Source organism: Entelurus aequoreus, linkage group LG05 (assembly GCF_033978785.1).
Source record: "Entelurus aequoreus isolate RoL-2023_Sb linkage group LG05, RoL_Eaeq_v1.1, whole genome shotgun sequence".
Taxonomy (NCBI): Eukaryota; Metazoa; Chordata; class Actinopteri; order Syngnathiformes; family Syngnathidae; genus Entelurus; species Entelurus aequoreus.
The window spans coordinates 85,128,196-85,148,281 of NC_084735.1; the positions used below are offsets into that span (position 1 = coordinate 85,128,196).

The 20,086-nt window shown below is 39.3% G+C and overlaps 2 protein-coding genes across 5 annotated transcripts in view; one reads left to right on the forward strand and one right to left on the reverse strand.

Annotated features, from left to right (window-relative positions):
• Positions 1 to 14,959, forward strand: septin4a (septin 4a). 3 transcript variants are annotated; one of them, XM_062049162.1, is made up of 13 exons: positions 1 to 170; positions 674 to 696; positions 2,449 to 2,790; positions 2,852 to 2,948; positions 3,020 to 3,106; positions 6,301 to 6,424; positions 6,503 to 6,637; positions 8,941 to 9,058; positions 9,147 to 9,248; positions 9,320 to 9,416; positions 9,498 to 9,660; positions 9,730 to 9,832; positions 14,382 to 14,959. In XM_062049162.1, the coding sequence occupies exons 1-13, from the start codon at positions 125 to 127 to the stop codon at positions 14,442 to 14,444; spliced, it is 1,500 nt and encodes a 499-aa protein (XP_061905146.1). In that variant the 5' UTR covers positions 1 to 124; the 3' UTR covers positions 14,445 to 14,959. The 3 variants fall into 3 exon arrangements, with proteins under 3 accessions (XP_061905146.1, XP_061905148.1, XP_061905149.1); XM_062049164.1 differs by lacking the exon at positions 674 to 696 and having other exon boundaries at positions 13 to 170; positions 14,382 to 14,957; XM_062049165.1 differs by lacking the exons at positions 1 to 170; positions 674 to 696 and adding an exon at positions 770 to 834.
• Positions 14,657 to 20,086, reverse strand: part of mntb (MAX network transcriptional repressor b) — a 15,383-nt gene continuing 9,953 nt past the window's right edge. For both annotated transcript variants that reach the window (XM_062049161.1, XM_062049160.1), the window contains 2 exons: positions 16,297 to 16,489; positions 14,657 to 16,227 (listed from right to left, as the gene is read on the reverse strand). In XM_062049161.1, the coding sequence (XP_061905145.1) occupies positions 15,479 to 16,227; positions 16,297 to 16,489 (942 nt within the window). In that variant the 3' untranslated portion in view covers positions 14,657 to 15,478. The remainder of the gene's footprint in view (positions 16,228 to 16,296; positions 16,490 to 20,086) is intronic.

Below are 20,086 nucleotides of genomic sequence, written 5' to 3' on the forward strand. Positions count from 1 at the left end.
TACCCGCGTGTTCCCGCCTTTGTGTCCTTATCGTGTGCGTGTCCCTGTCGTGCGTGTGTGTCCCTGTTGTGTGTGTGTGTGCGTGCGCGCGTACTAGCGTGTTAGTGTGTTTGTTGTGAGCGCCATGGAGCACATGTCTTCACCTGTTCGCTTCCGCAGCAACGCCAAAGGTTTGTTTATATCTGTTTAGTTTGACTACGAGTACTACCAGCTTGTTTACACCTGTTCAAATTCTAGCTTGTGTACGCCTCTTTATATGCTAGCTTGTTTACACCTCTTCAAATACTAGCTTGTGTACGCCTCTTTATATTCTAGCTTGTTTACACCTCTTCAAATACTAGCTTTCCCCCCCCTTTTTTTTTTTTACATCTCCTTATATACTAGCTTGTGTACACCTCTTTATATGCTAGCTTGTTTACACCTGTTAAATACTAGCTTGTGTACACCTCTTTATGCTACTGTATGTTGACACCTCTTTATAAAGTGGCTTCTTTGTAGTTGGTTTACACTTGTTTATATACTAGCTTGCTTACACCTGTTTAAATAGGAGCTTGTTTATACCTCTTCATATACTACCTTGTTTATAACTTCATACACACTAGCCGATACAAGGTTTTATAGTCGTATACATTTGAATCGGTACAGTAACGTGTGTTTTTCCCCATTGTAACAGCTGCAACTTTGTCAGAAAAGGAGGTAAGAGACGTTTGTGTTCTTTGTAGCTCCATTGTTTGTGAAATCTACAACCCACCCCCCCATCCCTGCTAGGGCATTAGAGGCGGGATTAAGCTGCTGCTGCTCCTGCAAAGCTTTGTGGGTAATGACGGACGACAGGTAAGGAGGCCAGACGAGAGTCGTCGTTAAGCCCACGGCGGCGTGAGCTGAGTGGTTCTGATCGGTCCCAGAACCGAGCCGCGATGTCGCAGAGGAGGTGTCAAAGGTCGAGCGAATTAGGAGAGGCCTTTGTGGTCCAGATTGTCCGTCTGATAGAAGGATTAGGATGTAATGGAATCATGGGATAAATGTTCCGCTAATCAACCAAGAGAGACAACATGGCCGCCAGCAGCCAGTACTAGGGATGTCCCGATCCAAGTTTTTGCACCTCCGATCCGATACCGATGTTGTTTTTGCACTTCCGATACTGGCCGATACTGGCCTATCCGAGCATGTATTAAAGTTTAAAGTTATTTAGCCTACTTTGTTGTCAGATTCATGTTGAAAAGGGTTTTAGTACTCTTGATAACAACTAGCCAGCTGAATTAGGTGAGTTTGAATAATACACAATGGTTGGTAACAAGAAACTGACTTTTCTATTGAAGGATAAACACAAAATAGAATGGCATCGTTGAACTAGGGCTGGGCGATATGGCCTTTTTTTAATATCACAATATTTTAAGGCCATATCGCGATACATGATATATATCTCGATATTTTGCCTTAGCCTTGAATGAACACTTGGTGCATATAATCACAGCAGTATGATGATTCTATGTGTCTACATTAAAACATTCTTCTTCATTCTGCGTTAATATATGCTACTTTTAAACATTCATTTAGAGAAAGAAATCACAACTAAAAAAATCAAAAATTTTTTCATACGGTGTTAATCTGGAAATGTTTGCCTCAGCATTTTGATGATGTGGGCGTGTGGCACCGAACGGAGATGTTGACATGCGGAGTAAGCACTCTTCACTCTCTAGCAGGTGACTTTTCAAATGATGCTACATATTAGCAGTAATGCTACTTTTTATAGCAACGCTTTTGCTCCACACTTGACAAATTACGGTTGTCTGTTCGACATATTCCCACTTGAAGCCAAACCACCGCCAGACGATGGACCCCCTGCTGTTTTTTGGGGGAATTAAATAATTCTTCCTTCATTCGTATTACCACTCGCACGGCTGCGCTAGCATCACAGCTAACGTTAGCCATGCTGCTACATCTCTGCTGGGAGAGGGCGTATACGTATTTGACGTATGTCGTGACAGTATGTGACGTGTGTAAGAAGGTGCGCTTGCTGTCTGTGAGAAGGAGACACAGGAAAGAGTGAGAAGAGCCTGTCGTGTAATTCCAGCAGCTAAAAGCAACTGCGTGAGAACGTATACTCGAATATCACGATATAGTCATTTTCTATATCGCACAGAGACGGCTGACATTTTTACCGGTAACTTTTAATTCACATGGCCGTCTTAACGGTTAGGACACAGACCTGTGGATGTGTTGAAGGTGTGCTGGAAAATGCGGAACGGAAATTAGGGAGCAGCAGAAAAGTGGAATTTAAAAAAAAACTGGATCTGGATCGGCATTTTCCCATGCCTTGCCGATATGCATTTTTGGGCAAATATCGGCGGCCGATCCGATCCAAATATCGGATCAGGACAACCCTAACCAGTACAGATCTGATTATATTTGGGTCAAGCTTGTAACCCTCCCTCTTTTTTCCCCCAGCTGGCCAGTCTGTCCGTGAAGGACCAAGACAGCGTCCTGTTCCCGTACGCCATGAGGGACCTGCCCTCGGGCCACAGCATGCCAGTCAACCGCGAGGGTGCGGCGGCAGCCACCGCCAACGGGCGGCGCCCCAGCCTCCCTGGGACTCCGCCTCCTGTGTCACGCACCACACCCTGCCACCCTGCGATCGCCCCCCTCAAGCCGAGCCGCGTCGGCTCCGATTCATCGTTCCAGCCTGCGAGGAGACCGTTCGCGTCTCAGGGCTCTCTGGACTCGCCGCTTAGCCCCGCCTCCCGCCCACTCAGCCCCTGGGGGCGCTTGGACTCCTACGACTCGCCAGAGGTTCGCTTCTTCATCCCGACCGTCGTGTGCTTGAAGATGAACAAAATGTGTGTTTGTGCAGGACCAGGACAAAGAATATGTTGGTTTCGCTACGTTGCCGAGTCAGGTTCACAGGAAGACGCTGAAAAAAGGTTTCACCTTCACTCTGATGGTAGCAGGTACGTCTTCGGACGATATGACGCTTATGAATTACACACAGGTGCGACGAATTGTCTCTGTGTCCCCGCAGGTGAGAGCGGCCTCGGCAAGTCCACGCTGATCAACAGCTTGTTCCTCACCGACCTCTACAAGGACCGCAAGCTTCCCAATGCAGAAGGTGAGCAGAGCTCAAATTGGGCAGAATCAAGTAAACAGACTCGGGCTTTAAAGTTAACGCCATAATGACGCGTTTACAAAACTCCCTTTAAAGGCGCACATTTTTTCCACGCGTGTCCCGTCTGACCCTCGGTCCGTTCCGTAGCTTGGGAAAATTCATCTTGAGTTCAGTTGCTGTTGAGTGGAGCCACAAGCGGGGAAAAACAGCGAACAGGCAAAGAAAAGGGCACGTTAGGAAAGGCCAGGTCCAAAGTCGCTTCTTCCGACAAAACAAGACCGCTTTCATCCATAATCGCCATGAGACGTCATCACTGCGGGAAATACATGCAGAGAAGTGGAGCTTACGTGTTTAGATTACAGTTTCGTGCATTGGTCACATAAAAAGTAGATTGTCACTAGCGATGTAACGGTATCAAAATCTCACGATACGATATTATCACGGTATTAAGGCCACAGTACAATATTATTGTGGTATATGTCCAAAAAATAAAAAGACTTAAAAATGTTATAGTGTGTAAGATGAAGTGTCAGGAATGTTTAGGATAAACACACTTACTGTAATTGAACACATACATAATGTTAAAATGTTGTAATCATATTTATTGCTACAAACATGTACCGTATTTTCCGCACTATAAGGCGCACCTAAAAACCTCCAATTTTGTCAAAAGCTGACAGTGCGCCTTATAATCCGGTGCGCCTTATATATGGACCAATATTGAGCCTACAACAGGTAAAAGTTTCAATCAATCAATCAAACGCAACTACGGTAAGCAGCCGCCGACTTCATTTTCCCCCGTAGAAGAAGAACTTCTTCTTCTACGGTAAGCAGCCGCCCCCGGAGAAGAAGAAGAAGCGCGCGGTGCATGCTGGGATATATGACTGCGCGAGGCGTGCCGTATCATTTCCATTTATTTGTTTATGTAAAGACCCCAAAATGGCTCCTATTAAGAGACATGCTTACGATGCAGAGTTTAAACTTAAGATGATCAGTCACGCAGTAGAACACGGGAATAGAGCAGCAGCGACACTGACTCGATTAATGACGACTTCGACAAGATGGAGACATGTTGGATGTCGTCGCCCAACTGTTTAATTCGGACACTGAAGAAGAAGAATTCGGGGGATTCTTGGATGAGGAATAACTTCATAAAGTGAGCTTTACATGTTTATTTTGTGTGTTGTGTTGTGTGACATTAACGTTTGAGCAACGTTGAGTTATTGATATATTGTTATTGCTCTGCACTATTTCGAGTGTTACTATATTGTGATTGCACTAACGTTTGATTTACCGTAACAGTATCACTGTTTTTTACGTGTTTATCGAATCAGGGAAAAGTTCCCCTTTACTATGTGATATAAATGTTGCACTACATGTTATACCTTGCTGTTGTTGAAGGATACACAAAACACCACGTCACCGACTTTACCTCGGGGAAAATAATAAAACAGCTGTTTATTCATTTTGGGAGTGAACAGAGTTGTCAGAACGCTGGTTTGTAATCTATTAATAAATTTTGACTGACCTATCTTACTGTTTTGTTGACATTCCCTTTAGCGCAGCTCCATCTAATGGATGCATAACGTAACCCCAGCCTCTACTGTAGCGTCTATTCTATGCGCCTTACAATGCGGTGCGCCTTATATATGAACAAAGTTTTAAAATATGGCATTCATTGAAGGTGCGCCTTATAGTGCGGAAAATACGGTACTTTTAAAGGGGAACTGCATTTTTGGGGGAATTTTGCCTTTCTTTCACAATCACGAAAGACACGACGACACATGGATTTTTTGTTTTTCATGCATTATAAATAAAAGTACGGCTACAACGGAGCCAATGGGAGGTCCTCTATTCCGCCCATAAAATCCAATAAATAACTATCCAAAAAGTGCCAACAATACTCCATTTACATTTTGTTATTTGAATATTAACCAAGTATTACTAATATTGTTATTATAAGCGCTAATGCAGACAAACTATTTATAGCGGCGCCGTGATCACAACCCTATGTACAATTTCGACTTGATCGACTGACGAGGCGTTTCCCCTGGAAGTTTATTGTAGATCATAAATGATGCATCTCACCTGGGAGGGGTGATGTATATATTTTTTTACAACATGTTCCGGTTGACACACCTCAATTATAGAATGTTTAGCAGGTTGAATGTTACATTTTAGTAATAGAGAAGGTTAAGACATTTGTCATGCGGCGATATAAAGACCATTAACTTTTGTAACGTGTAATGTACAGAATACCAGAAACATGTATTATGGTAATAATCCACATTTTGTGTTATTAATGCGTGAAACTGGTATCTAAACTTATTGTAGCTCCTCTCCTCTGAATGCAAGTGCTCTTACAGTTAGAATTGAAATTCTGTCGGAGATACACCAACGCACTGCAGGTATTTTTTTTATTATTGTCATTAAAATTGTATTTATGTCCATTTTATGTTGAGCAGTTTAAAAAAAGCATAGTATTTAATAAACATGTCATTAAAGCCAATGAATTGTCCAGTCATAGTTTTAAAAACTTGAAAATGATCTTGTCTATTGTACATTTATCCATCCATCCGTCTTGGTTTTTGTTTTTTTCAAATTTTGCCTAAAAAAAACATGTAACGCCTTTAATATTTTGTGTTGTTAAATACTCTTAAGAGCAATGGAAATGAACGTGTTGGAATTAGGAATTCAAAAGTAGAGAAACTGCAGCAGAATTTGGTTATGATGTTGCGAGTGTGTCGCAACGGCATGACAGTGAACACAGGAGTACCACAGGGATGCGTACATAGACACCCGCCATTGTTTACGGTTGAGTCCATTGACATGGTCTATTAAAAAACTGATGATAATAATAATGGATTCGATTTATACTGTATAGCGCTTTTCTAGACACTCAAAGCGCTTCACAGAGAAGTGAGAACCCATCATTCATTCACACTAGAATGAATGATAAGCAATGATGTGTGTTATAGCTCTACATCATTCTATACAAGTTGTAATTTTTTAGAATGTGTTTGATGTCTTTCATCTGTTTAATGTGTATGTGTGTGTAATAAAAAATAAAAATATTACGGTCATTAATTGAAAAAAATGTTTTAAAGAATTAAAAAAATGTATTAATGTGTGTGTAAAAATTTTTTAATAAATGGAATTTTTTAAATTATAATTTTAATTAATTTAATTTAATGCAGAACGCATCAGTCAGACTGTCGGCATCGTCAAGCACAGCATTAGCATCGAGGAGAAGGGCATCAAGCTGAGGCTCACCATCGTCGACACGCCAGGCTTTGGAGACGCCGTCAACAACATGCAAAGGTCAGCATTGTGTGCTCGTGGGCAAGGTCACGCCACGGGCTTTTATTTTAAAGCTGTTCCCGTGTGTGTTCCCGCCAGCTGGAAGCACATAGAAGACTACATCGAGCAGCAGTTTGAGCAGTTCTTCAGGGACGAGAGCGGCCTCAACAGGAGGAACATCCAAGACAATCGAGTCCACTGCTGTCTCTACTTCATCTCTCCTTACGGACACGGGTTAGTAAGCCCCGTGCCATGTTTACTAAAACACACTAATCCTATATCTGTGGCTCTATTGGAGTACTTTCATACTTTTGAGTGCAGTACGGCAAAACGCAGTGCACTGTCACGACCCGGATGTAAACTTAGAACACTGAAAATGGTGAGTGCACTTTACTGCGCACTAACCACCTACGTAGCGGAAGGGGAGGGGCTACCAAACATTAATCTCTGTCTAATTTGAAGCACTGGAATACCAGAGAATGGTGGTGTCCTGATCAGGTGTCCTGATCCTTGTACTTCTCCAGTACTTCTTTTTTAACAGTGTTTTAAATTGAATCACGTTAGAACACGTTTTTAACTCGTCCCCTAAGTTGTTCCACAGACTGACTCCACGCACTGAAATGCACATTGATTTTAAAGTTGTTCTAAATTTAGGCAAATATAATTTGTTGTTTCCTCTTAGACTGTAACTATGGTGAGCATCTCTATCCTGGAATAGGTTCTGTATATTGGATGGTAGAGAGTTTTGGGATGCCCTAAACATAATTTGAGCAGTTTTAAAGTTGATCACATCGTGCAGTTTAAGTTGCTTTAACTCCATGAATAGTGGATTTGAATGATGTCTGTAGTGAACATTGGACACAATCCTAATGGCCTTTTTCTGCAGAGTGACTAAAGGCTGTAGATGAGATTTATAAGAATTTCCCCATACTTCAACACAATAGTTTCAATACGACATCATAAATGAATGATACAATAACAGCAGAGCATTGGTGTTCAATAAATGACATGATCTCCTCATCATTCCTCATGATTCGGTTTGCGATTTAACACGATTCTAGATTCAAACTGATTTTCGCAATGTATTATTTTGTATACTAAGAGCTCCTTCTGGTTGCACTTTGATTTTTTTTTACTGATACTTAAAATAAAATAAAACAATAGAATTAAAAAAAATAATTAAAAAATGAAATATATATATATATATATATATATATATATATATATATATATATATATATATATGTATGTATATGTATGTATTAGGGATGTCCGATAATGGCTTTTTGCCGATATCCGATATTCTGATATTGTCCAAATCTTTAATTACCGATACCGATATCAACCGATACCGATATCAACCGATATATGCAGTCGTGGAATTAACACATTATTACGTCTAATTTGGACAACCAGGTATGGTGAAGATAAGGTACTTTTTAAAATTAGTAAAATAAGATAAATAAATCAAAAACATTTTCTTGAATAAAAAAGAAAGTACAACAATATAAAAACAGTTACATAGAAACTAGTAATGAATGAAAATGAGTAAAATTAACTGTTAAAGGTTAGTACTATTAGTGGACCAGCAGCACGCACAATCATGTGTGCTTACGGACTGTATCCCTTGCAGACTGTATTGATATATATTGATATATAATGTAGGAACCAGAATATTAATAACAGAAAGAAACAACCCTTTTGTGTGAATGAGTGTAAATGGGGGAGGGAGGTTTTTTGGGTTGGTGCACTAATTGTAAGTGTATCTTGTGTTTTTTATGTTGATTTAATTTAAAAAAAAAAAAAAAAAACCCAACCGATACCGATAATAAAAAAACCGATACTGATAATTTCCGATATTACATTTTAATGCATATATCAGCCGATATTATCGGCAGGCCGATATTATCGGACATCTCTAATATATATATATATATATATATATATATATATATTAGAGATAATGCTTTAAAGTGTAATATCGGAAATTATCGGTATCGTTTTTTTGTATCTATCTTTTTTTTATCGTTTTTTTTTTTTTATCGGTATCAGTTTTTTAATTTAATTTTTTTAAATTAAATTTATTAAATATATATATATATATATATATATATATATATATATATATATATATATGTATGTGTGTATTTTTATCGGTTTTTTTTTTTTATCGGTATCGGTTTTTTAATTTAATTTTTTTTAATTTAATTTATTATATATATATATATATATATATATATATATATATATATATATATATATATATATATATATATATATATATATATATATATATATATATATATATGTATGTATGTATGTGTGTATTTTTATCGATTTTTTTTTTTTTTAAATTATGAATCGGTCTGAATGAGAATCACGGTTCGGATGTGAATCCATTTTTTGTGCACCCCTATCATTCACTGTTGAAATGTGCACAAGCTAAAGAAAGTACACACAAAAAGTACACAGTGTACTTAATGAAGTGTACTTAACAGTGTGAGTCATCACATGATTCCACGTTTGTGTCGCCCCAGGCTGCGTCCTCTGGACGTGGAGTGCATGAGAGCCTTGCATGACAAAGTCAACATCATTCCTGTGTTGGCCAAAGCGGACAGTTTGACCCCAGCTGAGGTCTGCAGGAAGAAGATGAAGGTGGGAAACAGACCTTGGACTCCAGTCCTAAGTAGTCCCTCACCTCCAGTCTGAGGGTTGACACTGTCTTTGTCCCCACGTGGTCCAGGTCCGTGAGGAGATGCGTCGCTTCGGCATCGACATCTACCAGTTTGCAGAGTGCGACTCGGACGAGGACGAGGACTTCAAGAGGCAGGACCAGCTCCTCAAGGTTCCTCAGTCAGCTCTCGGCCTCATGCTGTCCTCACTTGCTGACTTCTCTGCGGTCTGCCTCCCCCGCAGGACAGCGTCCCCTTCGCCGTGATCGGGAGCAACGTCCTGGTGGAGAGTAAAGGTCGCAGGGTGAAGGGTCGCGCGTACCCCTGGGGTGTGGTAGAAGGTATCTCGTTCCCGCTCCCGTGTTTAAACGCTCGCTCGGCACCCGTACCGTTGCTCACCGAGCGTCTCGTTGCTCGTTCAGTGGAGAGTCCGGCTCACTCGGACTTCCTGCTGCTGAGGGACATGCTGGTGAGGACGCACATGCAGGACCTGAAGGACGTGACCCGGGAGAGCCACTACGAGAACTACCGGGCTCAGTGCATCCAGAACATGACGCGCATGGTGGTCCAGGAGAGGGAGCGCAGGCGAGTCAGGGAGGTTCGTGAGCAATGCATTGTGGGATTGACCTCACTTCCTGTTTGTCTGTGCCTTAGCTTGCGGGAGAAGTGTCGAGAAGGAGGCGACGTCGACGTCCCGCTACCCCTCGCCGCCTTTGACTCGGAGAAAGAAAGACTCATTTTTGAAAAAAATGAGGAGGTACGGTTATCATTGACTCACGCAGTCATCAGTGACTCACTTATTCCCTAATGACTAATTCACTCATCCATCAATGACTCACTAACGGATCAATGACTCACTCAGTCATCAATGAGTCACTCATCAATGACTCACACTAGCATAAATGAATCACTTATCAATGACTTAGCCATCAATGACTCACTTATCAAATGACTCACTTGTTATCACCCAGTCATCAATGACTCACACTAGCATAAATGAATCACTTATCAATGACTTAGCCATCAATGACTCACTTATCAAATGAGTCACTTGTTATCACCCAGTCATCAGTGACTCACACTAGCATAAATGAATCACTTATCAATGACTTAGCCATCAATGACTCACTTATCAAATGACTCACTTGTTATCACCCAGTCATCAGTGACTCACTCAGTCATCAATGACTCATTAACTTATCAATGATTCACACTATCATAAATGAATGACTTATTAATGACTTATCCATCAATGACTCACTTGTCATCAATGACTCACTTATTGTCTAGTCAGTCACCAATGACTCACTCAACAATGAATCACTAACTTCTATGACTATGACTCGCTTTTTCATCATTGTCTAATTCACTCACTCGTCAATGATTCACATATCAATGACTCACTCAGCCATAAATGACTCTAAAACGTATTGATGACTTAGTCAACGATGACTCTTTCAGTCATCAATGACACCGTAACTCTTACTTATCAATAAGTACTCCGTAATCAATGACTCACGCAGTCATCAATGACTCACTTATCACTCACTTATAAATGACTCACTTATCAATGACTCTTTCAGTCATTCAATGACATAGTAACTCTTAAATGACTTACTTATCAATGAGTACTCAGTAATCAATGACTCACTTAGTCATCAATGACTCAATGATCAATGACTCACTTAGTCATCAATGATCAATGACTCACTTAGTCATGAATGAATTACTTACCAATGACTCACTCGGTCATTATTTACTCAAATGACGCACATATCAATGACTCTTTCAGTCATCAATGACTCTTGTCACTTATCAATAGGTACTCAGTCGTCAATGACCCACTCAATTATCAATGAACCACTTATCAATGACTCACTCAGTCATCACTCACTCATAAACGACTCACTTATAAGTGACTCACATATCAATGACTCAGTCACTCTTAAATGTATCACTTTATCAATGAGTACTCAGTCCTCAAATCATCAATAACTCACTTATCAATGACTAAATTTTTATCGTTTTTTAAAAAAATATTTTATGCACATTTTGTTAAAACAAAACTAAAAGAAAACAACCCGGTTTTTATGTAAAAAATGCAATATTTTCCACAGAGAACATGTTAAAGTGCAACATTTGATGTGGTCATTGGAGCCTTAGGTCAGTAATTTATAACATTTGTTTGAATTCATTATGTTTTCATCAATGACAGTTTAAAGAAAAAAAAATCCCACAAAAATTCTCAAGGATCCAAGAAAAAATATTAAAAATAGGTAATACATTTTTTTTTTAACTCTTAAATCTTTACATCAATTTCAGATCTAATTTGTCGATCATAAGTTTTTATTTTTTCATGTTATTTTTTTGTTTTATGCCCAACAAAATAAAATATGCAATATTTTCTACAAAATAATGTTCAAAGTGGAATATTTGATGTGAAATAATGTGCGCCTTAAGTAGGTCAATAATTCATAACGTGTTTGAATTCATTATTTTTTCATCAATGACAGTTGAAAGAAAATAAATCCCATTAAAATTCGCAAGGATCCAAGAAAAAGTATTAAAAATAGGTCAAAAAGGGCGCTGGGGTAAGGACGGTGGCAGAAAGTACATGGGCACATTGTGACGCAGTACCTGAGGCGGTGGACGTGGACGCCTGGTCGTCTTCGGGCTGGATGGTCTGTCTCAGGACGCGGTCGATCTCCATCACGTCCATGCACCGACTCAGCTCGTTTCTACAAAATAATGTTCAAAGTGGAATATTTGATGTGAAATAATTTGCGCCTTAAGTAGGTCAATAATTCATAACGTGTTTGAATTCATTAATTTTTCATCAATGACAGTTGAAAGAAAATAAATCCCACTAAAATTCTCAAGGATCCAAGAAAAAGTATAACAGTATATAATAGGTCATACATTTTTTATTTATTTTAGCTCTTAAATCTTTAGATCAATTTCAGATTTGTCGATTATACGTTTTTATTGTTTTGTGTTATTTTTGTTTTGTTTTATGCCCAACAAAATAAAATAATGCAATATTTTCTATAAAAAAATTGTCAAAGTTGAATATTGGATGTGAAGTCATTGGAGTCTTAAATAGGTCAGTAATTCATAACATTTGTTTGAATTCATTTTTTTTTTTTTTTAAATCCACTGAAAATCTCAAAGGTCCAAGAAACATTATTAAAAATAGATCATACATTTTTATTTTATTTTAACTCTTAAATCTTTAGATCAATTTCAGATGTATTTGTCGATTATACGTTTTTATTTGTTCATGTTATTTTATGCCCAACAAAATAAAATATGCAATATTTTCTATAAAAAAAATTGTCAAAGTTGAATATTGGATGTGAAGTCATTGGAGTCTTAAATAGGTCAGTAATTCATAACATTTGTTTGAATTCATTATTATTATTTTTTTAAATCCACTAAAAATCTCAAAGGTCCAAGAAACATTATTAAAAATAGATCATACTTTTTTTTAAATTTTAACTCTCAAATCTTTAGATCAATTTCAGATGTATTTGTCGATTATAAGTTTGTTTTTTTAATGTTATTTTATGCCCAACAAAATAAAATATGCAATATTTTCTATAAAAAAATGTTCAAAGTTGAATATTGGATGTGAAGTCATTGGAGTCTTAAATAGGTCAGTAATTCATAACATTTGTTTGAAATAATTTTTTTTAATTTTTTTAAATCCACTAAAAATCTCATAGGTCCAAGAAACATTATTAAAAATAGATCATACTTTTTTTTAAATTTTAACTCTCAAATCTTTAGATCAATTTCAGATGTATTTGTCGATTATAAGTTTGTTTTTTTAATGTTATTTTATGCCCAACAAAATAAAATATGCAATATTTTCTATAAAAAAATGTTCAAAGTTGAATATTGGATGTGAAGTCATTGGAGTCTTAAATAGGTCAGTAATTCATAACATTTGTTTGAATTCATTATTTTATTTTTTTTAAATCCACTAAAAATCTCAAAGGTCCAAGAAACATTATTAAAAATAGATCATACATTTTTATTTTATTTTAACTCTTAAATCTTTAGATCAATTTCAGATGTATTTGTCGATTATAAGTTTTTATTTTTTCATGTTATTTTATGCCCAACAAAATAAAATATGCAATATTTTCTATAAAAAAAATGTTCAAAGTTGAATATTGGATGTGAAGTCATTGGAGTCTTAAATAGGTCAGTAATTCATAACATTTGTTTGAATTAATTTTTTTTTTTTTTTAAATCCACTAAAAATCTCATAGGTCCAAGAAACATTATTAAAAATAGATCATACTTTTTTTTAAATTTTAACTCTCAAATCTTTAGATCAATTTCAGATGTATTTGTCGATTATAAGTTTGTTTTTTTAATGTTATTTTATGCCCAACAAAATAAAATATGCAATATTTTCTATAAAAAAATGTTCAAAGTTGAATATTGGATGTGAAGTCATTGGAGTCTTAAATAGGTCAGTAATTTATAACATTTGTTTGAATTCATTATTTTATTTTTTTTAAATCCACTAAAAATCTCAAAGGTCCAAGAAACATTATTAAAAATAGATCATACATTTTTATTTTTTTTTAACTCTTAAATCTTTAGATCAATTTCAGATGTATTTGTCGATTATACGTTTTTATTTGTTCATGTTATTTTATGCCCAACAAAATAAAATATGCAATATTTTCTATAAAAAAAATGTTCAAAGTTGAATATTGGATGTGAAGTCATTGGAGTCTTAAATAGGTCAGTAATTCATAACATTTGTTTGAATTAATTTTTTTTATTTTTATAAATCCACTAAAAATCTCAAAGGTCCAAGAAACATTATTAAAAATAGATCATACATTTTTTTTTAAATTTTAACTCTTAAATCTTTAGATCAATTTCAGATGTATTTGTCGATTATGAGTTTTTATTTTTTTCATGTTATTTTATGCCCAACAAAATAAAATATGCAATATTTTCTACGAAAAAAATGTTCAAAGTGGAATATTCGATGTGAAATAATTTGCGTTTTAAATAGGTCAATAATTCATAACAACTGATTTTGGTTCATTATTATTTTTTGAGCAATGACAGTTTTAAGGAAAAACCAGCCTGCATGGTAGCGTTGTGTTATTAGTGTCAACTTTTTGTGTTTTCTCTTTTATTCCACATTTTGAATAGTGTTTTTTAATGGGCCGTTAAAGGGGCCGCACTTTGTACACCCCGTATACTGACTGAAGTGTACTCAGAGCACTCAACCATTTGCAGCACAGCAAGTCTCATGGGAGTTGATTTGTGTGCAGCTGAGACGGATGCAGGAGGTCCTGGAGAGGATTCAGGAGCAGATGCACGGCGGTCAGACATGAGGAAAGAGAAAGAAGGTGATGATGAAACTTTATGGATGATGAAGTGACAATGAGCTTACTGACCAGAGCACTCGGAGCAGGTCTTCCTTCTTTTGCTGTCCTCAGGAGGCCCTGGGTCTTTTTTTGTAATGGTTTGTACTGCCATCTAGTGGCTATAGTAGCAAAGTGGTCCAAATAAACAACGCTTCGCTCGATAAAGCAGAATTGTTGTAAATGTAATAAGATTTATTAGGAATCTTTACTATTTCATCAGCATAAATCATTTATATTTGTATATCATGATGTCATGTCTTAGAGTGGACAGTTGGACCTGAAAGGCAGCCCACAGTGCACAGGCCTTATATAACTTAACTTTCTCCATAGGGAAAACACCGTTTATATTAATATATAATATCAATATAGCATGAGGTCCAAGATCCTGCCCAGGTTCTACAGTATTCTACATGGTCCCGCACACGGAGGAAATCAAGCTACATGCAGAACAACTGAAGAGAAACAAGCATGAATAATAAAAAGCAACAGACTCAAAACGCCCCGGCGTGCATGGTGTGACAAAAACATTCGTACGCACGTTACAAAACTGAATATTAGACAAAATTGGGTTAACATCTTGCTTTTTCCACACCTGCTTTCAGTCTGGGGGGGAAAAAAAATTGGGAAATGAAAATATTTCTTTTTCATACGCTCATAGTCGTCACAGTGTTGAAAAGAGTGTGGATGCGCAATAACACACACAGAAAAGTGGGTGTGGCCTCCATTCGAAGAAAAATCTTTTTTTTTTTGACGTTCACAGCGTTTTTTTCCTTCCCGTGTTTATCCTCCAAAAGCTCTCTAGAATGTTCTTCCTTCGCAGCAGCTGCTTACCTGTGCAGGTAGTTTGTGTTGCGTGCAACAGAGGGCGCCCTCGCGTCAGAGAAGACCTGATTGGCTCGCTGAGGAGGCGTAGTGTCGGGCGGAGCTTGTTAGTGCTTCGGCTTGGGGGGGGGCGGGGCTGCCATCTGGACTCCACCTCCCGGAAGCGTCCTCGTCCTCGCTCAGGCGAGCTTGATTGTGCTGACGGGGAAAGTGGGAACCGTAACCATGGTGACGGGGTTGAGTACGGCCGCCTGGCCGACCAGCTGCGGGTGGGGCGCCAGCATCGCCGTGGGCTTGCCCTGGCCGACCACGGTGGCATTATTCACTTGCGCCCCGATGGCGTTGGCTTGGGGGTTGGCCTGCACATGCGGCAGCGCGTGGTGGGCAAAGGTGTGCGTGATGTGGCTCACCATCGTCGGCTGGGACACCGACATGGCCTGCGGGTACAGCGTGGGGAGGCGGGACTGGAGGTGAGCCACCGGGTGGACGGTGATGTGTCCGATGGGCTGGTGGGCCGGCGAGGCCACCGCGATTGGCTGCGGGGCGGCAGCGATGGGGGAGGGGGCGATGTGCGTCAGGTGCTTGTGATTGGCCGGCATGGCGTGACTGACGGCCTGGATGACGGAGGGGTGGGACACGGCCGCGTGGGCGATGACGGTGGGCTGCACCTGCACGGCTGGCGGCTGAGAGGGGGGCAAGACCGGGGTGAGGGTGGGGGCCAGGGCTTGAGGGGGAGGAGGAACGGAGGAAGGGGGCGTGGCTAGCACGGCGGAGAGCGGTAGGGGCACGTGCTGTATGGACAGGTGGGGGGCCAGCAGCGGCTGCGTTTGCAGGATGGGGGCCGCCGTCAGCACTCTGGCGAGCGGTGTGGGGACAAGTGGGGCGAGGCCGTCCTCGTCCACGTCCAGCTCGAGGTTGTCCTCCCCTTCTGTGGGCAAAAAGGGCGCTGGGGTCAGCACGGTGGCAGAAAGTACACGGGCACATTGTGACGCAGTACCTGAGGCGGTGGACGTGGACGCCTGGTCGTCCTCGGGCTGGATGGTCTGTCTCAGGACGCGGTCGATCTCCATCACGTCCATGCACTGACTCAGCTCGTTCTTCAGCTCGGCCAGACGCTGCTGAGTGGCGATCTTTTCCCTCGCCAGCCGCTCCATCTCGTGCTCAAACTCCTTCTCCTTGCGCTTCAGCGTCTGCGCCACAAAACCACACTCATGAGAACGCGTCTAGACCTCCGCCCAGGCCTTCCACGCCACTTCCTGTGGACGACGGCCGGCTGAACCACAGGAGGGAGAGGATGATGGCGAGGCGTCGCACAAAGCTCCGCCCACTTTCTCACTAAAGTCACGATAAACGGAGTTAATGATAAACCCACAAACTGACTGGCGCTAGCTCAAATGCTCACATGAAAACAAGAGTCATTAACATCTTTCCCCATTAGCAAACAACATGGGCGAGTTTTTTCTTGCAGACAATTTAAAGAAAAAAATCTGTTATTCATATTTTTGCCCCCAGCAGCTTCCGCCCTCCCCCGTTATTTCCTTAGGGGGACTCACACACACATAGCTCAACATGGCTAACGCTAACGAGAGAGGGACGTTCGTTCCAAAGAAAGGAAAAGTGTGGTTTGGCTTTGCAACAAAAGTGTCTGCAAACTTGAAGGCCGAGTGGGGGAAGGGCTACTCGTTACAAGTAGAGATGTCCGATAATATCAGCCTGCAGATAAATGCTCTAAAATGTAATATCGGAAATGATCTGTATCGTTTTTTTTATCATCGGTATCAGGGTTTTTTTATTTTTTTTATTTTTATTAAATCAACATAAAAAACACAAGATACACTTACAATTAGTGCACCAACCCAAAAAAACCTCCCTCCTCATTTACACTCATTCACACAAAAGGGTCGTTTCTTTCTGTTATTAATATTTTGGTTCCTACATTATATATCAATATATATCAATACAGTCTGCAAGGGATACAGTCCGTAAGCACACATGATTGTGCGTGCTGCTGCTCCACTAATAGTACTAACCTTTAACACTTCATTTTACTCATTTTCATTAATTACTAGTTCCTATGTAACTGTTTTTATATTGTTTTACTTTCTTTTTTATTCAAGAAAATGTTTTTAATTTATCTTGTTTTATTTTATTATTATTTTTTAAAAAGGACCTTATCTTTACCATACCTGGTTGTCCAAATTAGGCATAATAATGTGTTAATTCCACGACTGTATATATCAGTATCGGTTGATATCGGTATGGGTAATTAAGAGTTGGACAATATCGGGATATCGGCAAAAAAGCCATTATCGGACATCCCTAGTTACAAGGCAAACAAAAACGTAAAAACAGAAACTCTTGCAGCTTAGTGAGGTGGAATCATTGACACAAGAAAGCGATCACTAAAGCAATTACTCTGCACGTCGCCAAAGATGCGGTTCTTCGGTTATTGAATAAAATAAAAACAAAACTTCTTTTCAATTATCACTGTCATTTATTTTCTTTAAAAAAGTAGAGGAACTAATTATTATTGAGGTTTTTGTGAATTTTTTTTAAGAGATTTTAGGCCTTACCCCAATTTATTGTAAATTCCGGACTATAGGCCGCTACTTCTTCCTCAACTTTGAACCCTGTGGCTTATAAAACGGTGCGGCAAATGTATGGATTTTTCCTTATTGACAGCTGACCATAATGTGAATAGTTGAAACAACAAAAACACACTCAATTTGTGGTCTGCCGCTATCTTTTTGACGGGTTTGCTCACTGCAGGTGCTGCCATGCCCTTCTGTTTAGACTGCGCTATTAAACCTACCGGAAGTACAGTAGCCGTTCGGTCTTCTAGCCGTCGATAGCGTTTCTACTCGTACGGATTCTTCATACATCAACCGTCCCATGTGCGCCGTCTGTAGGAGTGTTTTCATGCATATTTGTACATGCTATGGTAACGTAATCAAGCTAGCATCGTTAGCATCAGCTAATATACCAGCAGGTTTACGAGTGTCTGTGTTAGTATTATTAACTCACAATGCCATTCTTTTTGTATTGTTTCAGTTTCACCGATTCCTCAGTAAATTCACCAAAAAGTCACTGTGGAATTATTGAGTCTGTTTAGCTGATTGGAGAGCTAGCTTCTGCAGCTAGTGGGTCCATGACCATGACTTCTGTGTTGTTTGATCATCCGTTTTACTGCCGTGTTACAGACACCATTTGGAAACAATTAAGATATTTAAATAAATATTGACAAAATATTTGTTTAAATAACCCAATTTACAATGTATATATCTGCGACTTAGTTGCGGTGCGGCTAATATATGGGAAATATTTTTTTTTCTCAAATTTAGTGGGTGTGCACTCTGTAGTCCAGAAACTTTGGTAATCTTATATGAACATCACTGTCAGAAAAACTGTGCAAATGTGCACATTGAAGCTACAAGCTGTGCTCTCTTAGAACACAGCAATGGTTCTGTAGGTTGTAGTCAGCTGACGTCACGTCCGGCTCATTAAATACGCGACACTCGTTGTTTTAGGCTGTTGGAACTGTTCAAAACGCGAAAAGGATAAACATTTTTTTAGTATTCTTTGCGAGTTAATCAGGAAGGGCGGAAGAGTGCAAGATTTAATGAAAAACTACAAAAATCAAGGGCGCAGAGTCAAAGAACGCACGAGTTTGCGAGTGATCACTTAGTCAAAGGTTTGTTTGATATACTTTTAACATTTAGTATGTCCCATTTAAAGGCCTACTGAAATGACATTTTTTTATTTAAACGGGGATAGCAGATCAGTCTATGTGTCATACTTGATAATTTCGCGATATTGCCATATTTTTGCTGAAAGGATTTAGTAGAGAACGACGACGATAAACATCGCAACTTTTGGTATCTGATAAAAAAAAAAGCCTTGCCCGTACCGGAAGTAGCGTGACGTAGTCAGTTGACAGGCTCCTCACATTTTCCTATTGTTTTCAATGCAGCTAGAGCGATTCGGACCGAGAAAGCGACGATTACCCCATAAATTTGAGCGAGGATGAAAGATTCGTGGATGAGGAACGTTAGAGTGAAGGACTAGAATGCAGTGCAAGACATATCTTTTTCCGCTCTGACCGTAACTTAGGTACAAGCTGGCTCATTGGATTCCACACTCTCTCCTTTTTCTATTGTGGATCACGGATTTGTATTTTAAACCACCTGGGATACTATATCCTCTTGAAAATGAGAGTTGAGAACGCGAAATGGACATTCACAGTGACTTTTATCTCCACGACAATACATCGACGAAACACTTTAGCTATGGAGCTAACGTGATAGCATCGTGCTTAACTGCATATAGAAACAAAATAAATAAACCCCTGACTGGAAGGATAGACAGAAGATCAACAATACTATTAAACCGTGGACATGTAAATACACGGTTAATGCTTTCCAGCCTGGCGAAGGTTAACAATGCTGTTGCTAACGACGCCATTGAAGCACCCTCAGTGTGACCTGTATGGCTGTTGACCAAGTATGCTTGGAATCACTTATGTGTGTGTATAAAGCCGTAGATATTATGTGACTGGGCCGGCACGCAAAGGCAGTGCCTTTAAGGTTTATTGGCGCTCTGTACTTCTCCCTACGTCCTTGTACACAGCGGCGTTTTAAAAAGTCATACATTTTACTATTTGAAACCGATACCGATCATTTCCGATATTACATTTTAAAGCATTTATCGGCTGACATTATCGGACATCTCTAGTTATATTATGATAAACAATAATAATTTAAATCTTTCAGCACATGCACAATGTTGAC